The following is a 17,975-nucleotide window of genomic DNA, read 5'->3' on the forward strand; positions in this document are numbered from 1 at the left end:
TTGCAAGCAAGTCCGATTTATTTCGGGGACAGGGTACACTTATATAGAAAAAATCACACGAGGTGGTCTAACTATTGTCGTCATGGGAACAATAGATGAGGGGCAGTGCGTGACTAAAGGTAATAATCAAAGGTGGTTATCTACATCCACATGTGCAGCAGACATATGGATTGTTTAGGAAGAGGTTACATAGTTTCAGGGTCTTTATGAAGTTAGGAGGGCAGCGAGCATATAATTAACGGACTATAGACCCCACCTCCTTGGGGGCTGCTGTTTGTTCTTTGAGATATGTTTATTGCTCGTTCTGCCTGTTTTTACAAGGCTTCCAGGACTGAGGGAAGACGTTAATCAGTAATAGGCTTTAGAAAGGAGGACAAAAGATTCTGCTTAAAGAATTATGTTCCCTGGAGAAGTGCCTTGCACAATTCTCCTTCCATTGCCAGACCTTGTCACGATACAATGGCAGCTAGATTGGGGGAATGCTTTGCACACATGGGGACATCCCAGTGATTGAGATCAAGGAGTCGGTGGCTGCAGAAAGACAATCACCAAACTCTCCTGGCCTCGGTGCCTGGGAACAGGTTCCAGGGAAGGTGAACCTACCCAGCACAATAAGTGGTTTCCAGGAGAGAAGCTCACATCTCCTTGAAGTCCACTGAGGACCTGCCCATCTCTGCCACGCTGGCCAGAGGCAGCCCGCCTGGACTCCCCTGCCCTGGCAGAGCGGCACTCTTGGGTGTATGCGGAACTGACCTCCCCACGGGAAGCGTTATGTAGACTCTATTGAGACGACGTGCACAGCCCCAGCAAGGATTCAGGCAATTTCTGCCGGGGCCAGCACTGGGTGGGAAGCTCAGATCCTACCCATTCACGACACTGCTTAAAGGCATGCGCCTGTGCCAAAGGAGTGGACTCTAATTTGGGGTCTCTGCATGCTTAGCTAAAATATTTTCAGCAATCAATTTGTTTATAATATTTTCCAAACATGTACGTAACTGCATTTGATGGAGGGCAGCCATGAGTTTAAAAATGGAAGCTTCCCTGCCTAACTTGCTTCTCCACGTGATGAGCATCTCATGATGCACTTCAATCAAATTTCCTCGATTTTCGTAACGGCACCTCTCGATCTCATTTCCTTCGAGTCCGATAAGCGTCATAAACATGTTCCATTTACTTGGTGTAACCTCCTGTCCGAAGATATAATAGGTCTGACTGGTGGCTGAAAAACAAAAAGGAAGCGTTTGTTTACATTTCTGGAAGGCACGTGGAGCACACACTGTAACTCTGCTCCCTGGGGGTGCTGTCCCAGAGGCGTCTCCTCCTCTCCCGAGGGCTGCACACCAGCTGGCACGCCCCGGCCCAGGACGTGGGAGGCGCTGTGCAACCCCAGCTGATCCCACAGAAGGGAGCAGGCGCAGAGGCCAGGAGACGGAGGTCAGTCCAGGGCCTGCGCAGCTCGGGTTCTGGTTGCGCCCGTGCCTCATTCATTCCTGGAGCCAACGAGCCCAGCAGGAGGAAGCAAGGATCTGGGAGAGCCCGAAGCCCCGTGGGGATAAGGAATCCGCTGAGGGGCCCCCTGCCCTTCCTGTCTCCCTTGACACCGGGAGAGAGGCTGTAAGGGGGTCGGCCCTGAGAAGACCTCGCGGCATGAGCCAGGGGTGCCGCGCTCAGGATCTGAGACTGGGGCAAGTTTTGTAACCTCTCTGGGTTTCGGATTCTCTTGCTTTTAAACCTGTGAAATGGGGCAGTCTCACCGAGCTGCTGGTGAGGATGAGGTTATAGAAAGCAGCTGCTATGCAGCATGTGTTCAACAAATCCTGACTCTCGTACCACTAAAAACACAGCATCGGAGCCAACGAGGGACCCAACAATCGAGGGTGACGCAAGTATTCCTACCACTCACTCATGTTTTTTCTTAAAAACATGAACGTTTTATAAAATAACAGCAACATTCACTCTTTATGAACCCCACAAAACTTCTATTTGACAAACGTCTATTTTCTCTAATGTCATTAGTGAACGTGAAAAACTGAATTTCAAATCCACAGGGAAGGTCCTTATAGCCTCGAGGAGGCAGATATTCCCCAATCTCAGAAATAGAGACATGAGGCCTTGACGTTCACAGCAAACAAGATTTGAGCCTGAACAGTCAATATAAAAGAAGAACTCGGTTTACTTACCGTTAGAGGACATGTCCTTCAAAAAATACGTTTGTTCATATTCCTGCAGAGAGAAGAGAATAAAATTGTTCCAGGAGAAGAAATCTGTGTGGCCTCTTCGAGGAATTCTACTGCAACAGGACCAGAACCTGCTCTCTGGAAGGAGCAGCGGGGTGGGGGCCAGCGGCCCTCCGTGCACCTGAGGAGACCCAAGAGTGGGACGGCAAAGTCCGCCCACAGGGAAGTGCCCCCCTGTCCCACCCACAGGTGGCAGAGAGCTCACAGCCCACCTGTGTCCTCTGGGTCATGCTCCGCAGGACACTGCTGGGGCACGAGGACCACACTGTGTTGTCACGGCTGACCCTGCTTGGGTGGCCCGGCTGCTCTGAGCGTGCCCCCCGACTCTTTCCCAGACCCAGCCCTCGCTCCCTCCACCCTGGGCGGGGGGATGGCGGCGGCAGGAATCAGTAAAATGATGTCACCTGCGGGTGACCTGTTCTACTCGGGACAATACTAACGGAGAGGACACCTGTGCACAGAACGCACCGTGAAGCAATGTTAGTGACTTCCACGCAGTTTTCTGGTTCATGGAAACCTCAGTGCGGACCGGACTCCAGACACCCTGGACCGCCCGCCCTTGTAAGGAGCCGCTACTAGCGATGGCTCCCCACGCCCGGGCCTCCTGAGGACGAGCTGAGGCCTTCTCTTTAGTATCAAGCCACCTGCCCTGGGCGTAAGGCCCAGAACATGACTGCGAGGTTCAAGTCCCAGCTCTGCCTCTTGTCCCCGGCTGGCTCGGCGCCTGCCTCACCCTCCTTCTCCCGTAGCTGCTCAGCCGCAGACTAAGACGGGTTGTATGCTCATGGCACAGTCTGAGAGGGGCACCCAGGGCCCCCGCACCCTGCCTGACCGCCCAGTGCCTCTCACTGACATGGGCAGAGTCCTCACTTGTGCATTTCATCTTCTCGGACTCCTTGGAGAATCCGATGATCACAGACCACCTCCCTGAAATGCTGCCTAAGGGCACATGACCCACTCAGCCACAGTCTCCGAGAGCTCCACCTCCAGGCCAGAGTCAGGGGCCCAGGGGCCCACGACCTCTGGCACAGGGGCCCCATGATCTCCTCCCTGACACCCTTCCCCTCAGCTGCACATAACGTCCCATCTTCCCAAGGGGCCCTCCTCCCCAGGGCCACTTAGCAGGTGTCTGCTCATCTTGCCAAACCTTATTCAAGTTGTCACTGCCTCGGGACAGCACCCCTGAAGCCCCACAATGGAGGACAGAGACTGTCACTCTGTGCACAGCTGGACATGGCACCTGCTTCCATCCTGCACGGTCCACCCGGCGGACGTGTGTGCTCCCCACTCCCTCCCCGGTCCCTGCAACCCTGTCTTCTCCAGACGCCACGCCTGGCACACAGGAGCGGCTTAGCTGAGGTGTGCGGCGCTGACCCAAGAAATGAGCATGCACTCAGGAGGCTGCGGTCTAACACCGGCCTGTGGGCCTCCTCGACCCTGCCACATTCCAGACCCGGGAGCCGAGCAAGGACACTGAGCCTCGGCGTCCCCTTGGACAGCAGGTTGGGTTGGGGACTGTTAGGGATTGGTTTGTGTTCTCCACATGTGGAAGTCCTCACTCCCATACCTATAAATGTGGCCTCGTATGGAAACAGGGTCTTTGCAGATGGTAAAGACGAGGTCATTACGATGGCCCTAATCTGAATAGTGCCCTCATAGAAAGGGGAAATGTGAACACGGGCTCATACACAGGGAGAACATCATGGGAAGATGAGGGCCGACGTCGGGATGGCGCTCCTACAAGCCAAGGAGCCCACAGATTGCCAGAAACCACCCACGGCCAGGCGGGAGGCCGGGAGCAGACTGTCCGTCACAGCACTCAGGAGAAACCAGCCCTCCCACACCTTGATCTCGGACTCCCAGCCTCCAGAACTGGGGGACAATGAGTTCCTGCTGTTTCAGCCGCCATGGCCGTGGCAGGAACTTTGTGGAGGCCGCCCCAGGACACTCATACAAGAATGTGAGAGGAGCACGCGTGTTAGCACTGAACACAGGGCCCTGCATACAGTAAGCGCTCAATAAACGTAGGCTTTGTTATTGTTCAGAGCCACCCAGATGTCTCACTCACCTGCTCCAGACTACTGAGGGAGCGGTGCTGTTCCGCCAGGCCCTTGGGCCCATGGGCGCCGGGGACACAAATTGCTGGCACCCGCAATTTGATGCTTTTCTCGGGGTCCTCAGAAGGCCCTGGGCAGCTCCCGGCCCCGGGGTCCAAAGCCAAACTTTCTTCCTCCAACTCCCGCTCTGTCTCCACACCAGCGGCTGATGGGTCCTGCTCAGGGTCCGGGGGTAGTAATGCGTCGTCAGACTGGCTGCGTGCAGGTGGCTAGAAGACAAAGTCATTTCTTTTGGTGCCAGGAGCCTGCAGGATGGGCCGTTCCCAAGCCACTTTTAGAGAAAGAAATGCCAACAGTCTGATAGGTAAGCCAGAGCTGTGCCATTTGAGAGAATACTGCATGGGGTCAGGTCCCACTCTGCCACCCACTCCCCAGGGGATCCCAACACAAGACTCTTGTGGGTTGAACGGTGGCCCCCAAAGAGAGATGCCCACGTCCTAACTCTGGGACCTGTGAACGGAACCTCCCTTGGAAATAGGGTTTTTGCAGGCGAGGTCATACTGGATTAGAGAGGGCCCTAAATCCAATGACTAGTGTCCTTATAAGGATACTGATTAAGCTACAGAGACACATGGGGAGAGCACCCCGTGAAGACGGGGTCAGAGACTCGGGCGAGCGTCTACAAGCCAAAGAATGCTGAGGATCGCTGGCAACCAAGGAGAGAGGCGGGGCAGAGCCCCCTGCCCACCGCGAGCCTCAGGGAGCCAACCCCACCGACACCTTGATTTCGGACGTTGGGCCTCCAGAACTGGCAGACAGTAAGTTCCTTACTGTTTCAAGCCACCCGGTTGGTGATAATTTGTTTGGATAGCTCTAGGAAACCAAGACAAAGCCCTTTGCCCCTGTGTGCCTCAGTTTCCACTCAGTGGTCTAGACCAGCGGAATTTAAATCTTCTTTCAGCATAGACATTCTAGGGCTCTGACAAGGTGGAGGCAGACAGCACCGCACAGCAGGCTGCACACCAGGTGGGAAGGCCTGGGGCTGCCTTGCGCCCGCCCCTGGGATGTCTCCTGAGGCCCCACTGCCTTCAAGGACTGAAGCTACCATTAGGCGAAGCCCTGGGTGATACTTACAGGGCTGCCGGGCTCCTCCGATTCACCTGAAAACAAAGAAGACAGAAATGAAAATAACTGATACTCAACAGGACAATGACTTCCACGGGGGAGACGAAATGCCTTGAATTCACAAAAAAGAGGACTTACGTTTCAAGCAACCGACCACCCACCGGCGAATCTGGACACCTGGAAGACACAGGAGGTGAGGTGACATGGAGCGCTCGCCAGTCCCCGGGGCCCGGCTGGAGCCCTCCTCCCTCGAGGAACTGCCCCTGGCTGAAGTCTCCCCACCCTCCTGGCGGAGTGCACCCCGGACAGCCAGTCTGCAGCTGGCTGGAATCTCAGCTGACCCGAGATTCGGGGCGTTAAGGCCCATGGCTCAGGGAGCGCAGCGCACGGCTCCCCGCCCCAGCGAGCGGCCCCTTGAGTTACAAAGTGCGCATAGCTGTGTTTTAAATGAAAACCTGTCAAGAACCTTGTTCCACCAGGGCCCACTTCTGAGCTCCTGACACAGTGGCTGATCTAGTTTTCTCCAGGATTCATCTAACTCTAAGTTACCTTTTTTCCGGTAAACGACAATGATGACGATGAGGAGGAGGACAACCACCACCGCCACCGCAATGAAGGGCTCACTCGAGTTTCCGTTTCCTGGAAGGAGGCAAAGGAGAGGATGCTGTAGCAGGGCTCAGCACGCCTTCCTCATCCTACTGAGCAGAAAGAAAGTCTCTGCTCCTGGGAGCGACGGCAGTGGTCGTGACTCCCCAGGCCCCAAAGTGCTCTCCCGCTGATCACTGAGTAGTGACGACACAGCCACAGGGCCCGCAGAGCCTAAACGAGTTACCTTCGTGGCAAAGGTGTGCCGACCCACCTTGAAGAGATGGAATCAGCCTCTCATCTGGCTCCTGGTTAGTTTCTACGGCACAAACTGTATCCCGTGTGGCACTGCAGGGCTGAAGGACTGAACCTTGACACCTGAAAAGAAAGAGAGAAGAAACTCTGGGGGCCGGCCTGGCGGCATAGTGGTTAGGTTCGTGCACTCCACTTTGGTGGTCTGGGGTTCACCAGTTCGGATCCTGGCGCTACACTGCTCATCAAGCCATGCTGTGGCGGCATCACATAGAGGAACTAGAAGGACTTACAACTAGGATGGACAACTATGTACTGGGGCTTTGGGGAGGAAAAACAAAAGAGAGAGGAAGGCTGGCAACAGATGTTACCTCAGGGCCAATCTTCCTCGCCAAAAAAAAAAAAGAAAAAGTACGAAAGAAAGAAATTGAACATTGCTTCCCCCACCCATTGGGCCCAAGGCATCCTTCTCATACCCACAGGCAAGGGGTTAGAAGGGACCAGCCCCAGCTCCCAGGATGGCCCACCAGGCTGCCGGCAATCAGTGTCTGCCATTTCCCTGGCAATGTGGCCCAAATTGGTTCAGTGAGAGTAAAGCTTGGGAATTCTCTGTGATATATGCAGGAACAGCAGCCCACCCTCTCTGTTCCTGGATAGAGCTGTGTGCGGCTCTGAGGAATGCACCAGTCGTAGCTGTATCTCTACCAAGAGGGAAGCGAGCCCAAAGAGGAAGCCCATGGAGAAGGGGACAGGCAAGCAAGAGCAGAGAAGCCAGAGGCCTGATCAAACCAGACCTGAAGGCAGTCCTGACTTGGGATCTGTCACTATACATGCCAGCGGTTCGGCACAGTCCGAGTGGTATTTAAGAATCCACGTGTGCCTCACAAATGTGAGCTATTTTGCACGTGGCTTTACCACTGCAAACGTCTCCCCAAAAAGTCCTCCCGAAACCCAACCCACCCGGGACCTCAGAAGGAAACCTTATGAGGAAACAGGGTCTTCGTAGATATCATTGAGAGAGGTCATACTGCATTAGGGTGGGCTGTAATCCACGACTGCTCTCCCAAGAGGGAAATCTGCACGCAGATAGAGAGAAAGCCCCGCGAAGATGCAGCGACACGAACACGCAGGGGAGAACCCCGTGAAGGCAGAAGCAGAGGCCGCCACAGTGAGTCCACAGCGGAGGAGCGCTGGCAGCACCCAGAGCTGGAAGAGACGAGGAAGGAGCCTCCCCAGATCCTGCAGAGGGAGGGCGCCCTGCCGACACCGCCATTCGGACTGCTTGTCTCTGGAACTGTGAACGAACACATTTCTGCTGTTTGTTTTAAAGCCCCTAGTGTGGCGCCTTCTTCTAGCAGCGCCAGGACGCTACTGCCGTCCTCTCTGCCCAGTGCCGCCCCCTCACCCCCACTCCTCACCGACAGTTCACCGCATACGTGTCCTGACCCTCTGTCTGCACCCCTGCTGGGGGCTGGGGGCCTGCAATGCCACCTGCCAGACGTAGTGGGGCTCAGAACCATTTGTGAGTGAATGAATGAATGAATGAACGAACGAGCACTGACTCAAGGCCGGCCACCAGGGGGAAACATCCAGGCGATGTCACATTTAATCTGCAGGGCACCTGTATGTGGTAAGTGCTACCACTGGCCCTATTTTACAGATGGGGAAACTGAGGCTCAGGGAGGGGGGGGCAGATAACTAAATGACCCAAAACCAAGATGACGGTCAATGGAGGAGTGGGGTCCCATCCCAGGCCTGTCTGGTCTGCCTGTGCCCCCGAGGCCCGAACCTTGTGCAGCGGAAACACTTCTCAGCGCAGTCCGGGGAGTCGCAGTAGAAGCTGCCCTGCTGGCACTGGCACTGCCGGTCGCTGACCCGTGAGCAGTTCGTCACCACCTCCTGATCTGCGAGAGGGAGGGCTGAGGGTCAGTCACCCGGGGCCACGTCCAGCTGCTGGGTGGCAGCCACAGAATCTGCACTCAGCCTCCCTTCTCAAACAGGGACGGCCTGGAGGGAACAGCCAGACCATGTCCCCCGCCAACAGGGTGTCCACGGAGAGGCTGGTGGGTGACCCCAAGACCTGGGGGCTTCGCAGAGACCAGTGGCTACCCCTGAAATGTGGGGTGGGGGCCAGATGCAACCCCTCCGACATATCCCCCTATTTTTCTCTTCATCTCATTTGCCCACAAAGGACTCCCCTCCTGCGTGCTCGTGCGAGGAACACGTCAGAGCGAGCAGTGGACAGCAGAGAAGCCCTGACCCCCGGCCGCCAGCGACGCCTCTGCGGTCACGCCGACGCCGCCCTGCCAGAGCGCTCGTCCACACCCGCCAGACAGGCGCAGGGCGAGACCCGCCGAACGTCGGGCGCTGAATCTGCGCTGGGGCGAACAGCTTCCCAAAGGGGGGCGTGCTTAAGAAGGCCTGTGCCGACCCCCACATTTTCTCCTCTAACACCCTGAAAGAACTTGACGTGAGCTATAAATGAAAACAAAACGGGACCGCATCCCGAGCCTGACACCCAGCCCACCACCACGCGCCTGAGGCCCTGTCCCCAGACCCCCACTTCAGCCCTCTAATCCCATCACATTCTCGTCGTCCTTGAACCCGGTGTTTGACACGACACGGGCATCAGCGGGATCCTGCTGCGCACCCCAACCCGGGGCGGCTTCTGCTCACTTGGATTGTTTCAGCCCATTCTCGGGGCGGGCACTAAGCACAGCGTGAATTCCCACGATCGTTTACACCCACTGCGCTGTCGACCGGCGGTTGGGGTGCTTCTGCTTTCACGTTATTACAAACTCTTCCCCATCTCGCTCGGCACACACGGCAAGAGCTTGTCCAGGTCTAGACGGAGACGTGGAGCGGCTGGGCCCCGCCTGGGGCACATTTTCAACTTCAGTAGCTATGCGAAAATTGTTTCCGAAAGTGGCTGTACCCATTTCCCACTTCTTCCATTAGTTTTTGAGTTCTCATTGTTCCATGTCCCCATGAACACTTGGCATCAACATTTTAAATCTGTCAGTCTAGTAGATAAAAAATAGAGTCCCTTTTTATTTACTCCAGGCCTTTTTCTATGCTTCCTGATCATTTCTCTTTCATCTTCCCTGTAATGTCCTTGTCTCTTCCCACTTAATTTTTTTTTCAATCCGGGCCAGCTTGGGTGACCTAGTGGTTAAGTTCAGCGAGCTCTGCTTCAGCAGCCTGGGTTCAGTTCCCGGGTGGGGACCCACACCACTCGTCTATCAGTGGCCATGCTGTTGTGGAGGCTCACAAGCAAAAAGAAGATTTGCAACAGATGTTAGCTCTGGGTGAATCTTCCTCAGGAAGAAAAAAAAAAATTTCAAACCTTATTGATTTATACGCAAGCTTTTTTTGTTCTGGATACTAATTTTGCATGAGTTGTATGTATCATAAATATATTCTCCCAATTCACGGCTTCACTTTTCCAATTTGGGTGTCTTTTGATGAACAGAACTCTGTCATTTTAATGTAGTCACATTTATCAATCTTTTATGTTTTTCTTTTAACAAACATCTTTTCACTGTCCTAAAGTCATAAATACTCTTTCTTTTTTTCTTTTTTGAGGAAATGAGCCCTGAGCTAACTGCTGCCAATCCTCCTCTTTTTGCTGAGGAAGACTGGCCCTGAGCTAACATGTGTGCCCATCTTCCTGTACTTTATATGTGGGATGCCTAGCACAGCATGGCTTGCCAAGCAGGTGCCATGTCCGCACCTGGGATCCGAACTGGCAAACCCTGGGCCGCTAACGCGGAACGTGTGCACTTAACTGGTATACCACCTGGCCGGCCCCATATCTTTTCTTCTTAAAGTTTTACTTTTCACCTATGGATTTTGATGCACCAGGAATTGATTTTTGTGGCTGGCGAGAGGTAGGGACAGTAGAAACTTGTGTCCTGCAGGGGATCTCTTCCTACGTGGACAATTCGTGATCTGTCCTAGCATCGTTTGAGGGTCCCACCTTCCTCCTGTGAAGGGACAGGTCACAGCACCACACCGCACTCCACATCCACAGGGCTGTTTCCACGGGTCCCATGGTCTACCCCTACGGGAACACCACGCTGTCTGTAACTGTCTCCATACAGTCCTGCCACCTGGGACAGCCAGCATGCCATCTTCTCTGCGTTCTCCAGGAGTCTTTTGGGAGTTGTCAGCTTATCAGGTTTCGTGCAAAGTCCTGTAGGGACTTTCTTCTAATACAAGTTGTCTGTATCGCAGGTGGACAGCATGACGAGTGGACGGTCCCGTGGGGAATTTCACAGGGAACGCACTGATCGGAGAATCATTCCACGCAGGACTGACATCGTACTCACGATCATCTTGTCTCGCTCTGCATGTTTAGAGTTTCTTAAATGCTGCTTGTTCACATAAATGTTCACACATCCTTTGCTACATTTAGTCCAAAGTATCTTATATTTTTGGTTTTTGTTAATACAAATGGCATATTTTTTTAAAGTTACAAACAAGTTTGGGAATATAGAGAGATTTAGATGAACTTCCGTATATTATTCTGGTACGTGGCAACTCTGAGAGCCTGCGCCCACGGAGATGGACCCTTTCACCATCTACACGGTTCATCGTATAAAACACACCGCGGCTGAGGGCTACGGTGGCAGCTCAGTTGCTGTGTCATCTGTCATCATGCCCTTTGGGGCGATTTCTACAAGCCGGTCGAAGGGCCCCTATTTGAAAACCAAAGGACTCCCGGAGCCTGACTGTAGTCCACTTACCCTCCCGGCACTGGGCACACGGCAGGCAGCTGGTCATCCCCGTGGGGTGGGCAGTGAAGGTTCCAGGCTCACATTCCCTGCACTGCCCTTTGCTGTGGTTCACCGTGCAGTGCTCACTGACGTAGGATCCTGCGGGAGCGGGGGGCACGGAGGGGAGGTGAGGGCCCAGGGCAGTCCTGCTCCAGCACAGACCTGATCTGGGCCCTGAGGCCTCTGCTCGAGGAGGCCCAGAGGTGCCTGGGCGCTGGGCCCTCTGCACAGTACCCACCCTCGACTCCTATCTCCTCAGAATACTCTGGGACTGGTAGTGGGCTGCGCGTCCCAGGAACTGGGGACCTGAATCGCCCCTCGGCTTTGATGGGTGTCCTGCAGCATGTGTAAGCGGACTGTTTTGAGCACTGATGCTGGACCCGTCTGAGAGCCTGTGAACACCTCCATCCCCCCTCCACCCAGGCTCCTGACAACCTGCGCAGACTCAGCAGCTCACGGCCCCATCCACAGAGGCAGCTGACCCAGTCCTAGGGACACCCTCCTGGCCCAGCGCTCGCCTCATGCAAAGACTGGAGCTGAGCCAAATCATGGCCTCCCTGGGAAGAGGCCATAACAGCACCCACTCTGCCCGTGTGCCGGGAGTCCACGCATTTCACGTGGGGCCAACGGTGTTCACTCTTTCCCAAATGTGGTGCGTGCACGTGCATATAGGCGTGCGTGTGCATGTAGTTTATGTACGGTTATGTGTGCTCCCTGAAGCGGCAGCCCCATGGAAGCACAGGTTCACGGACAAAATGAGGCATGCGTGTGACTGGGGGGTACGGATGGCGATGGGTGTAGGGACGGAGTGGGCCTTTTCAAAGAGGAGACCCATGAGGTCATTTCATTGCTACTGTGTGCACACCTGTCCACGTGTGCAGATGGGGTGTGGGCGGTTGGGTGGCGGGCCCCTGACCAGGTTCCCCCTGAAGGCCCAGGTGCTGTGGCCATGACTGGCCATGAGGAGCTGAGGACTGGGGGGTCGGGGGAGCAGGCCCTGAGAGCTGCGGCTCATCGTTGGCTTCACGGGGGAATTCCGATTTCACAGCTTCCTTGTGAGGAGGGATAAACCTCCAGGGATCAGCTGTGGGCGAGGCAGTGGCGGTGGCCTCTCTGCAGGGAGCTTCCCTTCCCCAGGAGTCCACCACCACCCCCGACGGGAGGGCAGGTGGGAGTGTCCAGCCTGGGCCTGCACCCCCACTTCCGTCCTCCAAGCCCTGCAGAACTCACTCACCCACCTCAGAACAAGCACACAAACCCCTCTGCTCCAACGACAGCCCCAAAGAGGGGAGCAGGGTGGCCTGGGCAGGTAAACAGCGGTGAGTGGCTGCCCAGGGGAGGCCCACGTACCCCGAGCCAGCCAGGCTCTCCCCACACAGGGCGGCCTCCAGCTCTGCTCAAAGGACCTGCAGCCTCCCTCCCCTCAGGACAGGAGGTCTGCCTCCGAAGGTTCTGGAAGACATCCAGGGGCTTACCAGCTGGGCAGAGTTTGCAGCACAGGTGGAGACCCTCAGCCTCATACTCATCCGGGCCGCACTCGGTCACACTGGGTGCTGTGGTCACCTTCAATCACAAAGGGGAGACTGGCGTTACCAAGAGATGCCTCTGCTCCCAAGGGAAGCGTCCACGTCCTCGACACGCCGCCCGCCACGTGGGAGCACTGCTCTGCTCGCGGGGGTGCGCTTCATTGGAGCAGTGCACACTGGGACCCTTTTCTTAGATAAGTCTTTGTGGTATCAAACTTCTTTTATTTTTTGAAGGATGTTGTGGGGTTTTTTAAATTGGGCTAAAATTCACGTAACTTAAAAGTAATCATTTGAAAGTGTACAATACAGCGGGATTTAGTGCATTCACACTGTTGTGCCACTATCTGGTCTATTTTGGTAACTTTCTAAGTCTGAAGTTATTTCAAAATGAAACTTTAAAAATTAAAAACTTATAAAAAAAAAAATCTCAGACCAGAGAAATGCAGCTTTTGTCTCGGGAACTCTGCCCGGTCAAGATAACGGAGGCTGTGTCCTCCATCCAGGCAAGGCTCACCGTCACAGCCCACTGCCGGTCCCCGGCAAGCGGGAAACACTACAGGAAGTCGTGTCCTCTCCTCTGGCCACGCAGGGCCTGGCCCTCCCCGGCAGGGCTGCCCACCTCAACGCCACATCAAGCCTTCTCTGCCCAGCGCCTCCCATCCTGCCACCGCTCCTCCTGCTGAAAACACCCTGCTCCGCCTCCTCACCGCGACCAAGAGCGAGTTTGGGAGGGTCAGCGGCTGTTTCGGCTGCACCAGGGTTGGCTGCCCCCTAGTGTGTGCCCTCCATTCCTGCATCCCCTGACCTCTCAGGCCCAGGACGAGGCAAAATGGAAGGGCTCCCAAAACACTCAGCAATGAAGAGAAATACTATTTCATGCAATATTTTAAAAAATCAGATCGGCAAACGGCTGCCGGCCTTTGTACATAAAGTTTTTTTTGAACCAGAGTTGGGATACCAGGATGCGAAGCAGCTGAGCGGGGTCAGGGTCGCATTCTGTCTCTATTTAAAATGATTTGATTTTTTTGCATGATTTGTTCATGTTTTAAAAACGCCGCATCAAACGAAACCACATCACTCATCTGTCAATAGCCTTTGCCGTGGTGGCGGCTCACACAGAAAAACTAAAAGGACCAACAACTGCACACAACTACGTTCTGGGGCTTTGGCGGGAGAAAAACGAAAAGAAATTTAAAAAAAAATAAAAGACTGTCAACAGATGTTAGCTTAGGAGAAATCTTCCCCTGAAGAAAAAAAGGAGGCCAGTCCCAGGGCTGAGTGGTTAAGTGTGTGCGCTCCGCTTCGGCGGCCCAGGGTTTCACCAGTTTGGATCCTGGGCACGGACCTAGCACTGCTCATCAAGCCATGCGGAGGCAGCGTCCCACACAGCAGGACTAGAACCTTCAACTGGAATAGACAACTATGTACTGGGGGACTTTGTGGAGAAGAAGGAAAAAAAACCTTGGCACAGATGTTAGTTCAGGGCCAATCTTGGGAAAAAAAATACTACATCAAAATATCTATCCTGTTTTCTGAGTGTTTTTGATGCCCCTGTAAGTTTCACACCTGACACGTGTACCTCACTCACACCTTCCTCTGGCCCCTCCCTTGCAGATGACCGAGGGGTTCCCATTTTCCTGGCCATGGGCCACCTCCCACTGGCAATGTCCCTACCCCCTGGGGCTTGCCTTGGCCACGGGTCCCTCTCCTCACTCCAGTATTCCCCGTCCCCCTCTGCTGTCCCCCTGGCTCCTTCTACCAACTCCTCAGGCTGAAAAATCCCCTCCAGTGCCTTCACTCCTGTCCCAGGAAACCCCTAAAGAATCGCCCACTGGGGGCCGGCACAGCGGCGCAGTGGTTAAGTGCGCACGTTTGTCTTCAGCAGCCCGGGTTCGCCGGTTCGGATCCTGGGTGCGGACATGGCACCGCTTGGCAAGCCATGCTGTGGTAGGCGTCCCACGGATAAAGTAGAGGAAGATAGGCATGGATGTTAGCTCAGGGCCAGTCTTCCTCAGGAAAAAGAGGAGGATGGGCAGCAGTGAGCTCAGGGTTAATCGTCCTCAAAAAAAAAAAAAAAAAAAGAATCGCCCACTGGACACCCGACGCCCTGTGGGAACCACAACCAACACATTCGGGGACCCACAAAAGGCCTTAAACGAGCAGTACATGCCACCAACCTGAAGTGAGCCGTCTGCTTCCCTGGGCAACCCTTCCTCACAGGAAGGAGGGTGCTGGGAGAGCCTGCAGGAGGCTGAGAAAGACTTGGGAATGAACCGCAGTGCCCTGCTCTCCAAAACGCTCCTCGTTTCCGCCCAGCTGCATGGCCCCGCCCCCAACGCGCGCCGTCGCCACCCCCCCCAACACCCCCCCACCCCCGCCCCGGGCCCCTGCCTTACGCGAACCACGGATCCCTCACAGGCCAGACATCTCCCGGCGACCCGACCTCTCCCCGCGCGCCGGACTCTCCCCGCGCCGCGGCCTCCCATCGCGCCCCGGCCTCTCCTCCTCTCTCCCCGCGCCCCGGCCTCCCATCGGGCCCCGGCCTCTCCTCCTGTCTCACCGCGCCCCGGACTCTCCTCCTCTCTCCCCGCGCCCCGGCCTCCCATCGGGCCCCGGCCTCTCCTCCTCTCTCCCCGCGCCCCGGACTCTCCTCCTCTCTCCCCGCACCCCGCGCCCTGGCCTCCCATCGGGCCCCGGCCTCTCCTCCTCTCTCCCCGCGCCCCGGACTCTCCTCCTCTCTTCCCGCGCCCCGCGCCCCGGCCTCCCATCGGGCCCCGGCCTCTCCTCCTCTCTCCCCGCGCCCCGGACTCTCCTCCTCTCTCCCCGCGCCCCGCGCCCCGGCCTCCCATCGGGCCCCGGCCTCTCCTCCTCTCTCCCCGCGCCCCGGACTCTCCTCCTCTCTCCCCGCGCCCCGCGCCCCGGCCTCCCATCGCGCCCCGGCCTCTCGTCCTCTCTCCCGGGCCCGGGTCCGCGGACCAGTAGCAGCCGCCCGTGCTGTAGCGGCCGGTCACCGCGACCAAGCCCCACTCACCCGTCCCAGAAGCGGCAGCAGGAGCAGCAGCCCGCACGGCGACATAACTCCGCCAACCAAGAAGACAAACGGCTGCCGGCGAGGGAGGAGCTGCCGCACGGTCGGGCCACGGCTCACGAATTTATAGGGCCGGGACGCCGGCTCCCCGCTTTCCATCCTACGCCGGCCCAGCGGGTAACTCCTCCAGCACGGGAACTGGAAGCCCCGTCCCCGCCCCGCGGGGAGGAGCATGCGCACACCCAGTTGGAAGCCCCGCCCCGCTCGCCCAGAGGAGGCTTCGAACAGCCGGCTGGAAGCCGCGCCGTCCCCGCCCGCCAGGGGAGCATGCGCACAGCCAGCGGCAAGCCCCGCCCCGCCGAGCGTGCGCACATCGGCGGCAAGCCCCGCCCCCGCCCCGCCTCTCCACAGGCGGGTGGAGCGACTCGTGGTGACGCGAGCGAGGGGAGCAGGTGGGCGGTGCCCCTGAGCTCCTCAATTCCTGAAAGTGATGTGTAATTGGCTAAAATAAATCGTCCTCAGAGCTGAAGGAACCACACACGCCAACAGGGGAGCCCTGTGTTAGCTTGCTGAGCTTCCCCAATGAAGTATCGCAGACCCAGTGGTTTAAAGAACAGAAAGTTCTCGTCTCACAGTCCTGGGGCTGCAGGTCCGAGCCCAGGGGCGGGCACGGCGGGCTCCTTCGGAGGGCTGGGAGGGAGAACCTGTTCCCCGTCTCCCCCCACTCCCCGGCTTCTGGTGGGTGCCAGCGAACTTCCTTTGCTTCCTTGGCTTGCAGAAGCGTCGCCCCATCTCTCCCTCCATCTCCACGTGTTCTCCCGCTGTGCGTGTCGGTGTCCAAAATTCCCCTTTTTATAAGGACACCGGTCACATTGGATTAGGGTCCACCCTAGTCCGTTAGGACCTTGTCTTTAAATACATCTGCAAATAGGATAATTACATCCTATTTCCAAATGAGGCCACCTTGTGAGGTATGGGGGTTAGGACCTCAACATATACATTTGGGGGGGCGCACAATTCATCCCATAACGTGAGATGTCTGGTCCAGAGTCATCTAATGACACTACTGGAAGTAGCTACGACAGCAGGGGAGGAAGGTAAGAATGAACGAGCCCTGAAGGAGCATCCTGTTCTTTAGTCAAACAAGTTCCCAACTGCCTGCCGCGGGCTGCTCTGAGAGCTTTGCATGTGTCGTCTGAATCCTCCACGTTGAGGGCTGTTGGTTAAACTGTCAAAGAACTAATGCCTGAAGTCGCCATGCAGTGTAGACGTTTGTGCAGTTGCTGGGGACTCAGGAGGTGAAACAGGAGGATAAAGAAAGGGATTCAGGAGGAGGAGCTCCTGGTGTTGGCCAGGCTGGAGCTGAGAGTCAGCCCCTGCTGCTCCTCCGAATCACAGATCCGTCCCCTGGGGGGCAGATAGTGCTTCCACAATGACAGGTCTTTGATGGTGCTGGTTTCCCAAGGAGTGGATTATGAGGATCCTGGTAGGACCCGCTGTGGCAAAGCTGTTTCTCGTTCCACTCGAGATCCAAAAGGATTGAAAGCAGGATCCTGAAGAGATGGTTGCACACCCATGTTCCTAGCAGCATTATTCACAAGAGCTAAAAGGTAGAAGGAACCCAAGTGTCCATCAGCAGATGAATGGATACACAAACTGTGGTCTATGCCTGTGATGGAATATAACTCAGCCTTAAAAAGAAAGGAAATTCTGATACTTGCTACCACTTGTAGATGAACCTGGAGGGTGTTATGCTAAGTGAAATAAGCCTGACACAAAAGAACAAATATTGTGTGGTCCCGCTTCTATGCAGTCCCTAGGGCAGTCAAAGTCACACACAGAAAGTAGGACGGTGGGTGCCAGGGACAGAGGGGGTGGGGGGATGGAGAGTTAGTGTTTAATGGGGACAGAGTTTCTGTTGGGTGAGATGGAAAGTTCTGGAAATGGATGGTGGTGATGGTTGCACAATACTGTTAATACACTTAATGCCACTGAGCTGTAAACACTTAAAGATGGTTAAGATGGAAAATTTTATGTGATGTGTATTTTACCAAAATGAAAAACCATAAAGAAAGAAATGCGCAAACAAACCACTGTGGCAGTATGGTATTCAGCTCTTCCGTTTTCACCACCCATCCTTGAGGGACAGAAGGGAGACAAACTGGCCTCCCTGTAGTGTCAGTTTCAGGAGTCAGGTCGGCCTGGCTCGCCAGGGTCACTCAGTAGGTGCTTGCTGGATGCTGGTCATTATGCCGTTGGTGCCACTCAGAGGCTGAGAAGAGAGCTTTCACTAAGGCGTAAGTCAGCTTTCCCTTTGTCCAAATAAATGTTTTCTTCCTGGCATGCGCATTCAACTACACACATACATTCACTTATGCTTTCGCAAG

The 17,975-nt window shown here is 55.6% G+C and overlaps 1 protein-coding gene across 1 annotated transcript; it reads right to left on the bottom strand.

Moving 5' to 3' along the window:
• LOC123275602 (tumor necrosis factor receptor superfamily member 1A-like) lies at positions 1 to 15,900 on the bottom strand. Its single transcript, XM_044750131.2, has 11 exons — positions 15,592 to 15,900; positions 12,510 to 12,597; positions 11,005 to 11,133; positions 8,046 to 8,160; positions 6,279 to 6,382; positions 5,969 to 6,058; positions 5,558 to 5,596; positions 5,429 to 5,454; positions 4,306 to 4,563; positions 2,181 to 2,223; positions 1 to 1,219 (listed from the first exon to the last, which is right to left on the bottom strand). Exons 1-11 carry the CDS (start codon positions 15,820 to 15,822, stop codon positions 915 to 917), a joined length of 1,428 nt encoding a protein of 475 aa, XP_044606066.1. The 5' UTR covers positions 15,823 to 15,900; the 3' UTR covers positions 1 to 914.
• Positions 15,901 to 17,975: the final 2,075 nt, after the last annotated feature.

This window comes from Equus asinus, chromosome 17 (assembly GCF_041296235.1).
Source record: "Equus asinus isolate D_3611 breed Donkey chromosome 17, EquAss-T2T_v2, whole genome shotgun sequence".
Taxonomy (NCBI): Eukaryota; Metazoa; Chordata; class Mammalia; order Perissodactyla; family Equidae; genus Equus; species Equus asinus.

Coding starts and splice junctions, on each gene's coding strand:
- LOC123275602 (XM_044750131.2), bottom strand. CDS start 15,822: ATGCTCCTCCCCGCGGGGCGGGGACGGGGCTTCCAGTTCCCGTGCTGG. Junction 11,134..12,509: donor CTGCAAACTCTGCCCAGCTG/GTAAGCCCCTGG, acceptor CCGCTCCCGCAG/GATCCTACGTCAGTGAGCAC. Junction 1,220..2,180: donor GAAGGACATGTCCTCTAACG/GTAAGTAAACCG, acceptor TTTGTTTTTCAG/CCACCAGTCAGACCTATTAT.